General features: G+C 48.5%; 2 protein-coding genes across 2 annotated transcripts in view; both read right to left on the bottom strand.

Moving 5' to 3' along the window:
* The window catches only part of PTS (6-pyruvoyltetrahydropterin synthase), a 5,888-nt gene extending 4,647 nt beyond the window's left edge, over positions 1–1,241 (bottom strand). Inside the window, exon 1 of the mRNA XM_009997419.1 lies at positions 1,192–1,241. Coding sequence (XP_009995721.1) covers positions 1,192–1,241 — 50 coding nt within the window. The remainder of the gene's footprint in view (positions 1–1,191) is intronic.
* A 281-nt stretch (positions 1,242–1,522) lies between these two features.
* BCO2 (beta-carotene oxygenase 2) lies at positions 1,523–15,847 on the bottom strand. Its single transcript, XM_009997404.1, has 12 exons — positions 15,760–15,847; positions 13,102–13,306; positions 11,680–11,891; positions 9,598–9,713; positions 7,717–7,819; positions 6,413–6,541; positions 6,157–6,317; positions 5,480–5,647; positions 3,435–3,572; positions 2,587–2,769; positions 2,010–2,120; positions 1,523–1,636 (listed from the first exon to the last, which is right to left on the bottom strand). Exons 1-12 carry the CDS (start codon positions 15,845–15,847, stop codon positions 1,523–1,525), a joined length of 1,728 nt encoding a protein of 575 aa, XP_009995706.1.
* Positions 15,848–15,934: the final 87 nt, after the last annotated feature.

Consider the following 15,934-nt stretch of genomic DNA (forward strand, 5'->3'; position numbering starts at 1 on the left):
AGGAGCAGCAGAGGCAGGAGCAGCCCAGGAGCACCCAGCTCTGTCAGCACCTCAGGGCACCCTCCTGCCCCTGCAGCCCGACCCACGGCTGTGCCGGGCTCGGAGCGGTTCCCACAGGGCTGCACAACAACGTGGGGCGCTGCCCTTCCCCTTCCCACCCCAGCGAGGAAAAGAAACGCTTCAAAGAGAGCAGCGCTGGTGACAGAGCTCTACCCGCTGCCATTAAACACTTCCTTAGTTCAGCTTCCAGACCTGGGGTTATTCCCTCCTGCTGGGGGGGAATCCCGGGGCTGACAGAGCAATTCACAGACCGGGAACCGGGGGCAGCAGAGGAGGAGCCGCTTGGCAGGGCTGGGGCAGCAGCAACGGGAGGTTTTTGCCACCTAGTGGTGCTGAGAGAGCAGCTTTGGCACGAGCCCTGCCTGTGCGACCCTTGTTTCTTTCCCTTCCCTTTTCCCAGGACCTGTAAGGCAGGTGAGGAAAGGTCAGAGAGGAGAGAAAGGTGGTTACCTGGTAGAGTGAGTCAGCTCCGATTTCGTTCTGTTCTGGTCTGAGTTGGCCTCCAGATCACAAGTGAAAAGAAAACAACACACAAACCACAAATCAAGGGCTTTCCTTCAAACCCCAGGGAACATTTTTTTGCTCAAGGAAGTGGTCCAAAAACATTCTCCAGGCTGAACATAAGAAAGCAATATAAAAAGCCTTGAAGCCAGGAGGGGAATCCTTTCCCCTGGATGCCTTCACTTCTGTGTGTCCCTAAAGACAGAGCCTGTAAGTGGAGCCCTGCAGAGGGCTTCCCTGCCCTGCCCTTCAGAGCTCAGGAGCTGTAGGAGGAGACAAGCATAGAACAGGGTGTTTGAGTTTGATCTGCTCGAGAGCAAAGGGATATCAAGGCCACCATGGAGTGCTAGATATCTCCTGCTTGTTGCATGAGGAGGAGGGCAGGAATTGGTAGCCATCAGAGCTGTGTCCAGCTGTGCTGCTCAAGCAGGAGCACGGGGGAAACGTGCTGTGCATGTCTATGAGACCATGGAACATCCTAAGGTGTGTGTCAGGGTTTCAGCTGGTTCATCTTGGTCTGGTGAGAGCAAGGAAAGAAAGGAAGAGACTTCACAAGCTTTTATTTGAGGGTGCCATGAGTGTACAGAAAAAAGCACTAGGGGTACAGCTTCTGTGAGGGGTTGCATCTACTTTCTGGAGTTCACAGAAGGCAATCTTTGTAAAGTGCAGGTGAAATTCATTGGGCCTACTTGGTTTTACTCTCCTCTTCTACTTTGCACGTTTCAGCCACATTTCACTGCTCCAAGCATCAGTATCCTCTTCCCTTCAGAGTGGATTGTTTCCAGGGGAAGTTCATGGTTGTTTTGGTTTCCATTTTCTCCCTTGCCAGCCTTTTGCACGGCAGCCCTTGTGAACTGCTGCTAACTGCTTGTATGCTGCAGAGGTGGGAGGGGAAAGAAAGCAGAAGCTTTGTTCAGAGCCTGACCTGGTCCTGGGTTACTGGAGGTGACAAGATGTTCACTCAGTGGGAAGTAAAGATGCCATGGAATCCATAAGGCATTTGCACTGGGACTTCTGCTCGCCCCAGCTCTCTGAAGGTCTCTGCATCCAAGACGAGCAGGAAAGCACTTTGATTCTGCAGGATGAGAAGGAAGCCAGAATGAATGCCCATGCTGGAATGCATCCCTCTGTCCAACCCACCTACATCTGTCACACACAGGGGAGGCCCAAGTGTACAACCAGACCATATGGTCAGGTACAACCAGGCCATGCAGACTAAACCTGTAAGACAGTTGGCCAGGAGCACTGATAGTCACTGACACCCCTCAGAAACCCTGACACCCCAAGACACACTCCCACTCTCCTAGCTGTGCTTGGCAGCTGCAGAAGCACAAACCAGGGGGAACGTAGGCTAGAAATGTCTGCCAAAGAGCCTCAAATGCAGTTTTGGGGTTTAGAAAGCATGTCTAACATGATGTGACTTTGACAAACTAGCAGCAAGAAGTTACCTCAGTGGGGGAGACCACAGCAGACAAGATAACTCCACTGTCTTCTGCCGTGGCATTAGGCACTGGCACAAACACAGGCTCTGATGGGTAGCATCCATCCTCCTCCCAAACCTAGCAAGCACAATAACACATGGGTGGGGTTCATTCCATTAATGCTGGTTTACTACAGTTAGCAGAGTTACAAGTTGTTGTGCTTCCCACAAAGATACCCTGGGCTGGTGGGAGGTGTCCCTGCCTGTGCAGGGGGTTGGAACCAGGTGACCTTGAAGGTCCCTTCCAACCCAAACCAGTCTGTGATTCTATAGTTCAACCTTTTAATTCTCTTGATTCCAGTAGTGTGATGGTGTGACTGCTGTGCCAGGCATGTGCAGACAGGCAGGAGAAGGGTTGGTAGGACTCCCTGTGTCCAACAGTTTGCACAGGTACAAGCTACAAGCTCGGGAACCACCACCGTCCCAGCAGGCACAGCCACCTTTTGAAGAAGACCCCTAAAGTGTCTAGTAAATGACATCTCTTCAAGGCCAGTTCAGTGGAGTGATTCCCACTATTGAAAAGAGAGAATCTTACTTCACCTCACCTTGAAACTCTTGGTCTCTACATCGACCTTGATCAGGGAATCTCCCACCAGATGCCGAAAACCGCATCCGTAGAAGTAGCGGTACCTCCTGCCATTGTACCCAGAGTAGTTGATCTGGGGGAACTCCAAGCCCCCAAACTTTTCAAGGCCCTCAGAGTACAGATTTTCATGCGTGCACCAGACCTAGAAGAAGCAGGCATGACGGGAGTGTCAGTTTAGCTGTAGCTGGGCAGAAGACTTGTCCCACCAAACCCCTGCACAACCACTGTGGGAAGGAGATGCTTAAAGATGAGCCTGAGATTGGACTGAGGCAGGTGGAAGCACCAATCCTGTCTCCCTCATCTGTTTCACCCAGAGAACTTGTAAACTTCCAGAATCAGTCTCATGTGAAAAACAAGGAGCGAGTCCATGTGTTTATTCCTGCACTGCTGGCTCAGGAAATCCCAGGTCCAGCACTCAGCAATCTGAGGCACAAAGGACACACAGATATGACTCCTCTCAAGGTGGACAACACATGTTCTGCCACCACCAAATGCCACTCTGCAGGGCTGTTCAGAGCTGGAAAAAGAGCAGTTCTGTACCCAGGTGAGAGCAGGAAGGATTCTGTTACTGAAGAAGCTCAAGTCTGACCAGTGGTTGCAGAGGCCACTTTGAGCAAGTCACAATCTGTCCCTCCTCTCTCACTTAAAGCCACGTGGCTTTGTGCTGAAACACTCAAGTCCCAGCTCAGTAAGGACCAAACCTTGCTGGGTGGGCAAGATCTGAGAAGACAACAGCACAGGATGATAACTGGTGCAGGCAGTCTCACCCCAGCCGTAAATGCAGCCACCTCAGCCTGCAGTTCCTACCTTGCCCTCTGCATCCTTCACAGCCCTCGCCGAGGTGTAGGACAGAGGGTTCAGGTCCTTCCCCACGGGTGTGTCTGGGTTCACATGCAGAGGGAGCACAAAGCGACGTGGGAAAGCTCGTGATATTGAGGCATAAACCTATTACAGAGACACGAAGTTATGGTGACAGCTTAAAATGCCACTCTGCTCTAAGTGCCCTTCCTGGGGCACCATTCTCAAGTTTCAGACATTCCTGCCACCCCTGAAACCATCTTCTTTCTGTTGTGTGTTTTACCAAGTCCTGGTTAAGGGCTCTGCTTGTGCTGGTGCTTCACAAATTGCTGGGAAAACAAAAAGATGGTTAAATGGGTCAGCATTGCTTTCACAGTAATTAATGCTGGGTTGGATATGCAAATCACTCAGTTATCCTCCAAATTGGGACACTGCTGCACTGTATTTTATTCAGTTAGGACAGACTTACATTGATTCTTTCTACTTCAGTGGCAGGAGTTAGATAATCAATGCCTTGATTGTCTTCTTTCCATTCTCAGCTACAGATGGACTTAAGGTTCAGGGAGTCTGGGACATTGGTGGGTTTATTTGGGGAGCAGAGGAGAGAGCAAACCAGCAGCCCTCATGGTGGCAGGCATCCAGCAGGCTGCACAAGAGGAGGAATTCCAGCAATTCCACCATTGCCAGTTCAAGCCAAGTTTAAAATACATAATGCTTCCAAATATTGAGCCTTCTAAATAATACAGATGGCAAGGATCGTGGTTTTCAGTTGCTTCAACCTGAAACTCACAAGCTCAACCTGAAACTTCACTTTAACCAAGTGTGTTCATCTTGAAACTCTGTTTTCAATACTTCTGTTTAGTATAGCCCACAGCAGATTGATTCTTTGAGGAACTCTGCCTGACAAAATATGGTTTCCTCAGCAAGCAAAGGCCCTAAAGATGATTGGGGGAAAACAACCAAATCATGCTCGGGCATGTCTTGGCCTTTCAGTGCAGCCTAAATTTAAGATTCTGTTCTGAAATTACTTGCACTCGTGTGTGTGGTTTAATGACTCTACTGCTTTTCAGCTAAACAATGTGGATGTTGGAAACACTTGCCTAATTATGTTGACCTAAGGACACCTTCAGGCTGATGAAATGACAGCTCTTTTGTGCTCCCAGAAGGCTGAACAAAAGCTAGAACCAGTTTGCAGATCACATGGTCATATTAACACTGTGGTGTACTTGAATTAACCTTGAAGGAGCAAGGGAAAGCAGGAGAAATTACCCTACAGGGACACAGCTACATTCTTGTCAGAGCAGACTTGCTTCTAGGCAGCTCAGAACACAGACTGGGGAAGTTCAGATGTGCCTGGACATGTTGTGTGGAGACACAGCCCTTCACCCACCATATGGTGTTTCCAATAAACAGCTGCAGTACCAGAAAGGGAAGGCACCCCCACTTTTCCAAGGTCTGAGCTATGCAAAATGATGCCTCTTACAGGGCTTTAAATAGTGCTTTTTGAGAGAGCCAGGCATAAAAAATGGTTGATGTTGCTGGAGTGAGGTGAAGGTGAGCAACAAGGTAGCAGCTCCGGTGCTGTTTGTGTTCCTGGAATTTACATAATAAAGGCTGGTTTTCCGAAGCAAGGCCTTTAAACAACAGGGTTTCTCTTTGTTTTGCCCTTTAGAAGTCATGCAAAAGCTTCTTTTGCATCCTGACTTGTAGGGGGAATGTTTTATTCCCCGGGGATATGGAAAATGAGCATCATTAAAAATGAGATTGTAGAGCAGGATGTTCAGGCTGATGGAGACCTGTGTCACACACCCCTTTTACAGGTTTCAAGGGAATGTTCCATGGAGATTGTCTACTAAGAGATTTTTAAAGGAAAGAAATATACCAGCATATCAATAGATTGCAATTTTAGTTTTTCCATACAGCTGTGGTTCCTTTCCCCAGCTTTTCCATCGTGCTCTCTAGGCAACAAACCCACACCTTGCTTCAGGAAAGAACTCCAGCAGCATGGATTCCCATCAGACCCCATGGAACAAACAAAACTAGAGAGGTCTTACCTGATCCAGACCTTCCCCACTCCTCCTCAGGTTCTGGAGTTTGTAAGCAGCCAGGGTTGTCCCATCATCCTGGCAGCACAGATCCAGCACCACGCAGCCCCCATCCTCAAAGGCATTGATTTGGTGGAAACTAGCAAAGGGCTTAGTGCACCACTGCCCTGGCAGCACCTGCCAGCACCATAGAAGAGGGTAAATTTCCTCTCTAACGATCCCAGCCACACCTCAGAGAGTTTTCTCTCCCCCATTTCATTCCCCACACATCCTCTGGTATTTGTCCTGTGTCCTTGTCTCTGCTGCTTTAAGCAAGTGTGTTGGCAAAAGGAGGTGAAGAAAAGCCACCATGTAAAGCAGCCCAGGACAGACCCCTGTCTGCCACAACTCCATCCCTACAGCATCATTCCCAGGCTATGACTGACCTCTTTATGCTCCCTAGGACTTGGGAACTGTGCTTCAGTCCCAGAACCCCAAACTGCCCATTTCTACCTGTTCTTTTAGGGCTGGAAAATAAAATACTCAATAAAGAGGAAAATGCATGATCACATTTCTACACCCCTGTTTACAAAGCTTATGTTGCAGGAACTGCTGGGTTGGTTCACACAGCTATCTGTGGCTGCTACCCAGCACTCTTCTCTTGGAATTCCAGCTAGAGCTGCTGGAAAGGCCACAGATCCACCTACCTCCCCAGTGTGCTTATTCACCACGTGGAAGTAAGTATTGTACTGAGGCTCCCAGCTTATCCCATCAAGAATGGTTTTCCCACGGAGTTTGGAAGTGATAATCTGCAGGAGATTCAGCTTGATGGGCTGCTCAATGAAAATGATGTAGTTCTCACTCATTCCTGAAAAGAGAAGGAAGGAGGTATCACCTGAGTATTAGGCAGATAACAGCCCTTTCTGTGTTAAATCCAGAGCCTGAGCTGGAAAGCATTCTTACCAAAGCTGTGGTAGTAGGAGGGTTTCATCCTGTCCCTTGGAGCAATGGAGCACAGCACTTTTGCTCCCTCCAAAGTGTCACTGCAGTCTGACTTCTGTGGAGGAACCTGGATGATATTATAGCTGGACCCTTGAAAGGAGAAAGAGTGTTTAACACCACTGAGAGGTGAGACTGTTCACAAACCAAAGTCAGGCTCCGTTCCTTTCTGTTTCTCTAGAATCCTAGGAATTGCAGTCATAGCCAAACTGAGCAGAGAACAGGCAGTTCCCAAGTCAATGAAACAATGAACAGAGGATTAAGAAGCAGAAGCATCTTCTCTAGTCTGGTAGCCTGCCATTCAATTCTACTGCCTCCAGTGCATTCCTTATCTTCACTTTGAGTACCCTATAGCCACAAGATCAGGAAGTAAACAATTCTTTTTGTTTCTTTTGAAAACAAAGTTTGTGGTATATCAAGGGAAATGAAAACTGAGCCTCAGTGATGACTGATGGTCCCTTAATAAACCTGAGCAGGCAAGAATGGCACGTTTGAATAACAAGCTGTAGTTTGGTGTCTCCAGCTGAAAACAGCATGTGCTGCAAAGCTGGATTTTGCTTAAGCCAAAAGGGAATGAAAACAGCAAGGATGAAAAGCATCAAAACTGGGCAACTGTTCAGTGTCCTGGAACCAGTATCATCAGAAAGGGCAGGGGCTGTTTCCACAGGCCTCAGGCAACAGAAAAAGAAGGTTTTCATGTAACTCCTGGGGAATTCTAGGTCTGAGCAGCCACTTTGATGGAACTAGATCCCAACTAGATGTAATGCTCATTGTCTTGGGAAGGAGAAAAATATCCCAGGAAAATCAGCTTTGCTGTAAGGTAGCCAAGGTCACTATAATAAATTCCACCTTCTCTCCTGTATAAACCCTTATGGTTCTTGTCTAAAGCAAATCCTTGTGAGTGGAAAATGTGTGGCCAGTTGTCAAAATTCATTGGATGAGGCTTCAAGGCTCAATGGGGTTTTAAAAAAATTATTCTCCTGTTTTCTAAAGTTGGAAGAAGTTCCATCAAACGGAAGAAGGAAATCTGTTGGATGTTCACAGACCAAAGTCAGAAACATCTGAAAGCAATTCCTGAGGGAAGCCATTTTATGGGACAAACTGGCATGCTGACAAAAGGACTAACACAGTCTGAGGTCATTTTGACTAAAAAAAACCACCCCAGCACATTCCAAGTCTCTTTGGAGTTTCTTCACCACCTGCTCCTTGCAGCAAGCAGCAGCCTGCCCTCCCTGCCCACAGCCAGGCCTGGCCATGCCCAGTCTTACCATGTTTCCCATAGGAATTGCCCATGTTGTAGGTTGTCCCATCAGGGTCATAGTGAGGATGAGCAGTGGCCCCGTTCACTGCAATGAATTTGCTCCAGTCCACCTGCAAATGCCAAAGGTTTCCAGTCAGGGAAGGAGCTGCCCTGGCTCTGCACAAACCACAGCCTTTCCAAATGGGGGCTTCATCAAAGTCTGAGGATGAATAACTTGATAATTACAGCCCTACTATGTGGAGTCTGGACTTGAGCCTTCCTTGTGCCTGCATGTTCCTGAAATCCTTGACAATGAACCCTGTTCCTCTCTGTGTTTGTTAGTCCTACCAGTGCAAATGGGACTGACAGCACCAGCTCTTGGTCTGGGATACATCAACATTACCAATGGCACACTGGGAATGCTGCTCCTCTGAGCATTTTAGCTGGGATCCCATGTAATAACCACAGACAGATGTGTGGGGACACAGTCCCTGCCCCCCCAAAAATGGGTGTGTTCCTAACATCTACTCCTAGTTCCTGGGTTAGGGTGTGGTTTGTGCTCAGGCAGCTGGAGGGATGTGTTGGGAAGAAAGTCTGAAGGAAAATTCTGGAGGAAGATGACCCATGCAATCCAAGCACAGAAGACAGGCTGCTTTTCCAGAAGTTTAAAAAATTAGCCTTCAAGTGTCCCAGCCTTTGGAAGGGGCCCAGTAGCAAAGTCTGTCCCACCACTGGGGGCTCAGGGAACCACGTCCTTCTAAGGCATCTCAAATCAGAGTTTAAACTGAAATCATCTCTTCCATTTCTTCACTTAGCCCAAAACAAAAACCAACCAACCAAAACCAATCTGCATCTAAAAAGCAGCATAGGGGGATTTCTTTTTAATGACAAGATGGCTCAGCAGAGCCAAACATTCAAAATAAAAATTCCCACACGTTTTCATCACTGCAGTGTGGTTTATGAAACAGATAAACTGCCAAATAGTCCAACTGTCCATTTCAATAAACCAGTAACATCTGCACTTAGAACCAGAGCTTCCTCATCACTTAACAACTGATCTGAAAGGAGGGAGGGACTCCTGGAATGCTTCCCTCAAGACCTGTTCTTTTTGTGGCAATCAACGGTCCACGGTGACATAGAGGCACAGTAGTTAATGTTGGGCATGGCAGAATCCTTCCTCAGTCCTTCCCACAGTTGTCCAGCCCAGCAAAAATACCCAAATCCCCTCTAAGGTTGCAGGCAGGGGGACATCCAGCTTGTACTGCCATTTCACAATCCTTCCCTCCAAGCCAGCCAGAGCCTGGGAGATGCTGCACAACACACACCAAGGCTGCTGCTCTGACTTCTTGCCCATTTGCTAGCACAGGAGAAAATCAAAGTTGCAGCTGCTCTTTGGCTTGACTTTACATGGACTTGAGCACCCATTTGCAACAGAGGTTTTGGTCAAGGCTTTGAAAGGCTGTTTTGGAGTGTTTAAAGCTGGGAGTGTAAGAAGGAGATAGAGGGAGCAGACAGGAAGGATGAAGAGGCAGGGCAAGAACACAGATCTGAGATCAGTAACTTCTTCCTGTGTGCACTTTTAGTCTTCACACACTGGTAGATACAGACAAGTCCAGACAAGTAGCGAGTGCAGAGGAAGAATGCCAGCTGTACCCTGCAGGAAATGACTCTGTCTGTCTCTCACCTGCCTTGCTACAGTGGGCAGGGGCTGAATCTTCACTCAGGAGAGCTGCCTCACTGCTGAGCAGCTTTCCCAGGGACCAGAGCACACCATGAGGAGATGCTTATGGCTCTGGCCCAGAGCTGCACTGCCCATTTCTTTGGGAATCTTGGTTCTTGTCTCTTAAGAGACAGCAAGGAGTGATTCTCCTGTACCACCAGCTAACTTCCTTAGCCCACCTGCCCACACCTTTTCCTTCGTTTCCAGCGTTTCTGGGTCCATCTTGTACATGAAGATGTTCTCACTGCTGACATAATAGTCTCCTTTATACACCACGTAGTTGACATTAACATTGTCACTGGGTTCTGAAACAAAAGCCTGGAGTCATAGACAGCTTGGCTGAAGCTGGGGTCACATTATAGCAAGTTAGACACGTTTAAACAAATAAACCTATTTGCCACCACACTAATGCCTCTGGATTTATTAGAAATATCTCACTAATCTACAAAGGCACTCAGGAAACTGGCTGCACAGGTGAGGTCAGGATAAAAGGACAAGGATTAGTTCTTGTGGAAATCCCTGGAGGCAACCTGCATGCTTCCACCTACCCTTTGCTTCTGACCTGTTCTTCACATCCCTCTCCCTTTCCTCACCAGCCAAAGTCCTCCCCTCTGGCAGCCCCATGAAGAATCCATGTTTGATTTATAGCATTGGAAACAAGAGGCAAGACTTGAAGCTACAAAACTCGGGCTGAAGGGAGGGACACTGGTTTTGTGACAGGGAATCCTGCTCCTTCCCTGGTCTCTTTGAAACTGAGTCAAGGAGATGCCTTTTTGAGAGTTACACACAAACAACAGCCAGAGCTGGTTGTGTGGGGAGCTGAGACTCATGAGCCAGGTGGCTGAGAAGAGCTGTGGAGAAAGCAGCTCCCCAGCTGAATGCTGTGTGTGGTGAACACGTCCTGCAGTTCCTGCAGTGAGGAGCTACACTCCTGTGTGTGGGTAAAGAGTGAAAGGGGCAAGGGTGGGCAGGAACAGCCTGCTGGGGCTTGGAAGGGAAGATGAGGGATGTAGGTTGTTCTGAAATGCACTGAGAGAGCTGGGATGGGGAGCTGGGGAGCTAGGAAGAGCAGTGAGTGAAGGTATGAGCACCTTTAAGAGATGACATGGCAGGACAGGACCCATCTCCTCAGGAAGGGTAAGAAGCAGAAGATGGTGACACAGATGAACAAAAAGTTGCACTCTTCAGGTCTGTTCTGGTTTGAATGGAAAGTACTGGGCTTGCATTTAAGCCTTTTTCTTCCCTGACATACCCAGAATCCTGCAGGTAATGGCACCTCCATTCCTGGGCACTCCCATCCCTCACCCTGCTCGTATCTCCTGTGCCCTAGTACAGGAAGGGATGGATTAGCCCACTTAACCTACAGGCTTAGCAAGGCAGGGTGTTCTAAGGGCAAAGCTGTGCCTCAGGTAGCAGGGCAGCCTGCAATGCTCATTATCAGGACTCCCAGGGTGTTCTGTGGGGAAATGTTTCTGCTGGGAATTTGCAACAAACTCTGGAATGGAGTGAGCTGAAGTGGCACCAAAACATTGGATAGAACGTGCCTCTCCCAGCTGAGCCTGACACCAACTTGTGGGGGTGTTGTGGTGCCAAGGGGTCACCTTCTGAGAGCAACACAGGCTCAGAAGGGGCAGCACAGAATCTGAGGGGTTGGAAGAGACCTGGAAAGATCCCCCAGCCCACCCCCCCTGCCAGAGCAGGGGCACCCAGAGCACATCACACAGGAACGTGGCCAGGGGGGTTGGAATGTCTCCAGAGAAGGAGACTCCACAGCCTCTCTGGGCAGCCTGGCCCAGGGTTCTGTCACTCTCACAGCAAAGTAGTTCTTCCTGACATTCACATGGAACCTCCTGTGCTCCAGTTTGCACCCGCTGCCCCTTGTCTTGTCACTGGATATCACTGCACAAAGCCTGGCTCTGTCCTCCTGACACTGCCCTGAACGTATTTGTGACCATGGATGAGGTGGCCCCTCAGTCTCCTCTTCTCCAAGCCCAACAGCCCCAGCTCCCTCAGCCTTTCCTCAGCAGGGAGATGTTCCCCTCCCTCCAGCATCTCTGGGGCTCTGCCCTGGGCTCTCTCAAGCAGTTCCCTGTTCTTGAACTCGGGGTCCCAGACCTGGACACAACATTCCAGATGTGGCCTCCCCAAGGCAGAACAGAGGGGGAGGAGAACCTCTCTTGACTTACTAACCAAACTTCCTCACACCTCCCTTTCAACCTCACCAGGTGCCCAAGACAACCTCAGGACAGGTACTTCCCAGACCCCCCTTACGTGGCAGCTGGAAGCGGGACAGGAAGCGCCCAAAGAGGCTCTTGCAGGGGTCTGGCATGGCCAGGGTCCCAAATTCTGAGGCCACGATGCGGTTCTGCTGGAGGTTGGTCAGGTAGGAGCTGCTCTGCAGGAACCTGCTCCGGTAGCTCACGGTGCCATTCTGCAGCTGGAACTGGTGCAACAAGGCCATGCCATCAAACCAGTGGTTAAATCTTCAAGAGAAAGAAGAGAAGGAGAGCAAGGCACTACCTGATGTTCTGCTGGGCTGTTCCCTCTTGCCTTTAGCTCCTGTTGTCTGCAGAAAGCCCAGCTCCCCAGGGCAGTGGTCACAGCACCAGGCCTGCCTCTGTGCACAAAGCATTTGGATGATGCTCTCAGGCATCACCCAAGAATCAGGTAATTCTTGGGGTGCCCTACACAGGGACAGGAGTTGGACTCGATGATCCTGATGGGTCCACTTCCAACTCAGCCTGTTCTATGAACACTTGAACCTGCACAGCCTGGGAAAACATTGACATGGAGTGAAGCAGATCAGGTGCATTTGCAGCCATGGGACCTCAAGTTAGACATTGACCTTCAGGGAAACATGGGCTCCCTATATTGCTTTTGAAAATGGAGCTCAGGGACCTCTATGTATAAGCTTTTTAGGGGTAATAATCTATAGTGGCAAACCAATCACTCTGCAGGCCTCTGCACAGGGAGTGGAAACTGGGCCTTACTCTACAGGAAGAAGAGAATTAATTACTGAAGGAGCCTCCAGCTCTCAGCTGTTTGCAGGATGCTGCTCTCCAGGAAACAAGAAATCTCTCAGACTTTGGGAAAACCTTGTGTTTATCTCTGGAAACATGATGAGATGATGACCTTTGGCCAGTTGCTGCCATCAGCTCTGTGGGAGGAAGAGCCAGGTCTGTCCATCAGCTTAGAATAGCTGCTCCATGGCAGCAGTTGCCTTGAAATATTTTAATATCTCGTTTTTTAAAATGAGCTGGATTTTCTTCCAAAGTGACTCACACAATTTAGTGCCATCAACCTTACAAATCCTGCCCTGGATTTCTAAATGCTCATGGGATGGACTTTTGTTAATGACAAAGGACTAGGAGGGTAGATGCTTTAATCCCCATTAAGGGGGGGATTCCCCCCTCACCAGGTCATTCTGAGTAGGTCACAGCCTCTGTGACTCAGCTTCTCCAACCTTAGTAAATTCATCATGGTCCTATTTTCACAGAGTCCCCCGAGGGTTTCCAGCTGAGGGAGCAGCTGTTCTTAAAAGCATGATATCAGAGATATTTCTTCCTTGCCTTACTTAAACAGAAACTACAAGGTGCTCCCAACAGTGGTGAGACATTTGGGGGGATCTCCTCTAGGTTTTTAGGCAGAGCTCAGGCCAGAACCATGTGACCAACTCACCAAACCTGGACTTACTTCTCCTCACCAAACTCAAACTTCCCAGGACCATTCCTCAGGAGGTTGCCATTAATCCAGTTGGGAATATGCCCTTTGATCTTGGCTGGGATGGGCTGAGGGTTCTCCTCCACTGTCTGCACCAAGGGTGAGATGCACTGCAGCCCCCTCAGGCTGTGGAAGGTGATTTGCTCTTTGAATGGGCTGGGCAAGACATTATTTAAACCTGCAAATAAAGCAGTGAGAATAAAAAGCAGGTTAACTAAGAGTTTCACTGGAATAAAACAGACAGAGCTTGAGCTGGCTTTTCCCCTGGCACCAAAAAGAAACAAACCCAAGCCAAAAATAACTGCATCCCCAAAAGAACACAGAAGTCAGAAAGAACAGAAATGAAACTGAACTGCAATACAGGACAGGACAAAAATGGATTAATAAGATTTACCTGATAAGCAATAGCAGAGAAGGGTCATTTCTGGTGGAGCCTTTTGTTTGAATTCAATACCTGCCTCATTAGGCATAGGTGTAGGGGACCAGGACCAGGGAGGTATGAACTGATTGGAATGCTGTGCTGGCACAGGGAGCCCCAGGCCCCAGCAGCCTGGCTTGCAAAGCCTCAGCAACACGAGGTGCAGGGTGTTGCAGCAATCCACTCAGCTGCAGAGGTAGAGTTACCTGAGAAGTACACGGGGTGTTTGTTGCCTCCATCTTCTGTTAGACTGAACTCAGCTGCAACTGATGAAGGCTTGGGTGCAAGTGAGACACTGCTGGGAAGGCCAGGGAGGCACAGAGAAACCTGACCCAGGTCTGGCACAGGCAAGACAAGACACTAAACAGAATCCAGACTGATGCTGAAATTCCTTCTGATGTTGTAACGCAGCAATTTGTTCTGGTTAGACCAGTTAGACACCTTCACCATTACCCAAGTTCTTAAATCCAGGTGATTAAGTGAAGCTGCTGCAAAACTCACCCATGTGCCTCTGAAACCAGGTTTTCACACCTGCAGAGGAAATTGGCCATTTCAGGCAGGAGAAGAGCTGCAAAGAACTAAGTTGGCAGCACTTCCCTAAGCTTGCTGCTTCAGAACAGCCACAGGCAGAAGGGCTGTTAGGCACCCAGGAAAGGAAATTGCAACATTTCTCCAAGGTAGTTCTCTGGTTTCCCAATCTCAGATGTCTAATATGATAAGTCAGCTAGATAAAGAATATACATATATCCCAAAAAACACCTGTAGAAATAGATTCTAGACTTGGGGGGGGGGAGGTAAAAATTAATTTCTTTAATTCCTGTGAGGTGATCCTGCTCTGGCAGGGGGGTTGGACTAGATGATCTTCTGAGGTCCCTTCCAACCCCTAAGATTCTGTGAAACACTGATTTACACAATCAAGTCCTTGCAACACTTTTCCTAGAAAGGCACTAAGAGTAGCTGGTGAGCTGGGAAAATTTTGCCAGTATCACAGGAAACTTATCAGAGGGAATAAATTTGATGCACACTCTTTTTCTTGTATTATCAGAGTTTCACTCAAATGCCTGAACAAATAATAGAGGTGACTCTTTTTTGACATTCTCACCCCTTAGCTAAACTGAGACAATTCTATATAAACAAGCTTTTTCAAAACAACCTTAGTAAAAGTCAGAGAAAACCCTTAATTTTCAAGAAAAGACAAATGGAGACAAGGAAATCTGGAGTCTTTTCATGTCACTCAGGTAATCCAACCTAGAAACACAGTTCTTTGTGTTCCTACACAGTTCAGCTTCAGAGCACAATGGAGGAGGCAGAGTGCACAAGAATTTAAATTTAGCAGAGATTAAACAAGATTATACAGTTGTTCAAATCTGCTGGCAGATCAAAAGGGCATCAATATATTAATATAGGGCTTGTATTTTTTTCCCAGAAGGAAAGTACTCCCTCATACCCTGAAATGCAGATGCCATGGGTTGTTTTATGCAATGTTCCTCGTGCTAGACTTAACAGCTGGTCATTTAGTTCACAGGAAGTGCCTCTGAGCCTTCTGTCTGCCCTCTCTCAGCTGCAGCTGCTGACACATGCCTTCCAGCAGCATCTGCAGCAAAAAGGAAACCTCCTGGACTCTTCCTAAATGTGCACCCATGGCTGCATTCTGGTGGCACAACAAGGCAGGTCTGAGAACCTTTCAGACCCTTGGATACCCCAGAAGCAACCCCTGGATTCTAAAGGGGAGGAAAACACCAGCACAGAACAGACTGTGGTGAATGAATGATCCTCATTGGTTCCAATCTTGTGGTAACAGATCTCACACCCTTAGACCCCCCAAAAAAAAGACAGCTCAAGGTGTGCAACGATGGTACAAAGTGCAGAGCTCAGTGCTGGTACAAAATCCCACTTCAGCTGGAAGCTTCAGTCGTGCCCCTGCTCTAAAAACCCTTCCAGAGCTGCTCACACAGAGAATCTGCTGCTGCAGCTCTAAACCATCACTACCTGCCAGCAATCCCAGGCAAGCTGTGCAACGCACTCCCCTCTCCTGTTTATCTTCCCCATAAATAACCCATTTTCCAGCTTCCAGCAAACACTAATTGCTTAGTCTGATCAATAGGAAGGAGGCAGCTCTGCCGACCTGTGCCAGCAGCAGCTCGGAACAGCAACAGGGGAAAAAAAAGCCTTTCCCAGAGGATGGAATGGAAGGGTTTGTTTATGGATTTTACCTGGGATGAAAAGCACCAAGGAGCCGAGGAAATGCCGAAAATGAGCAAGCAGGAGGCTGATGGCAGACAGCAGGATTTTGGAAAACATGTTTCTGTGGGGTCGGAGATGGTGCGGCAGAGCGGGCAGGGCAGGGATGGAGCTGCTGCTGCTGCTGCCCTGTCCTCATGTCACAGT

The sequence above is a fragment of the Chaetura pelagica genome, unplaced genomic scaffold, assembly GCF_000747805.2.
Source record: "Chaetura pelagica isolate M959 unplaced genomic scaffold, ChaPel_1.0 scaffold775, whole genome shotgun sequence".
NCBI classification, from domain to species: Eukaryota; Metazoa; Chordata; class Aves; order Apodiformes; family Apodidae; genus Chaetura; species Chaetura pelagica.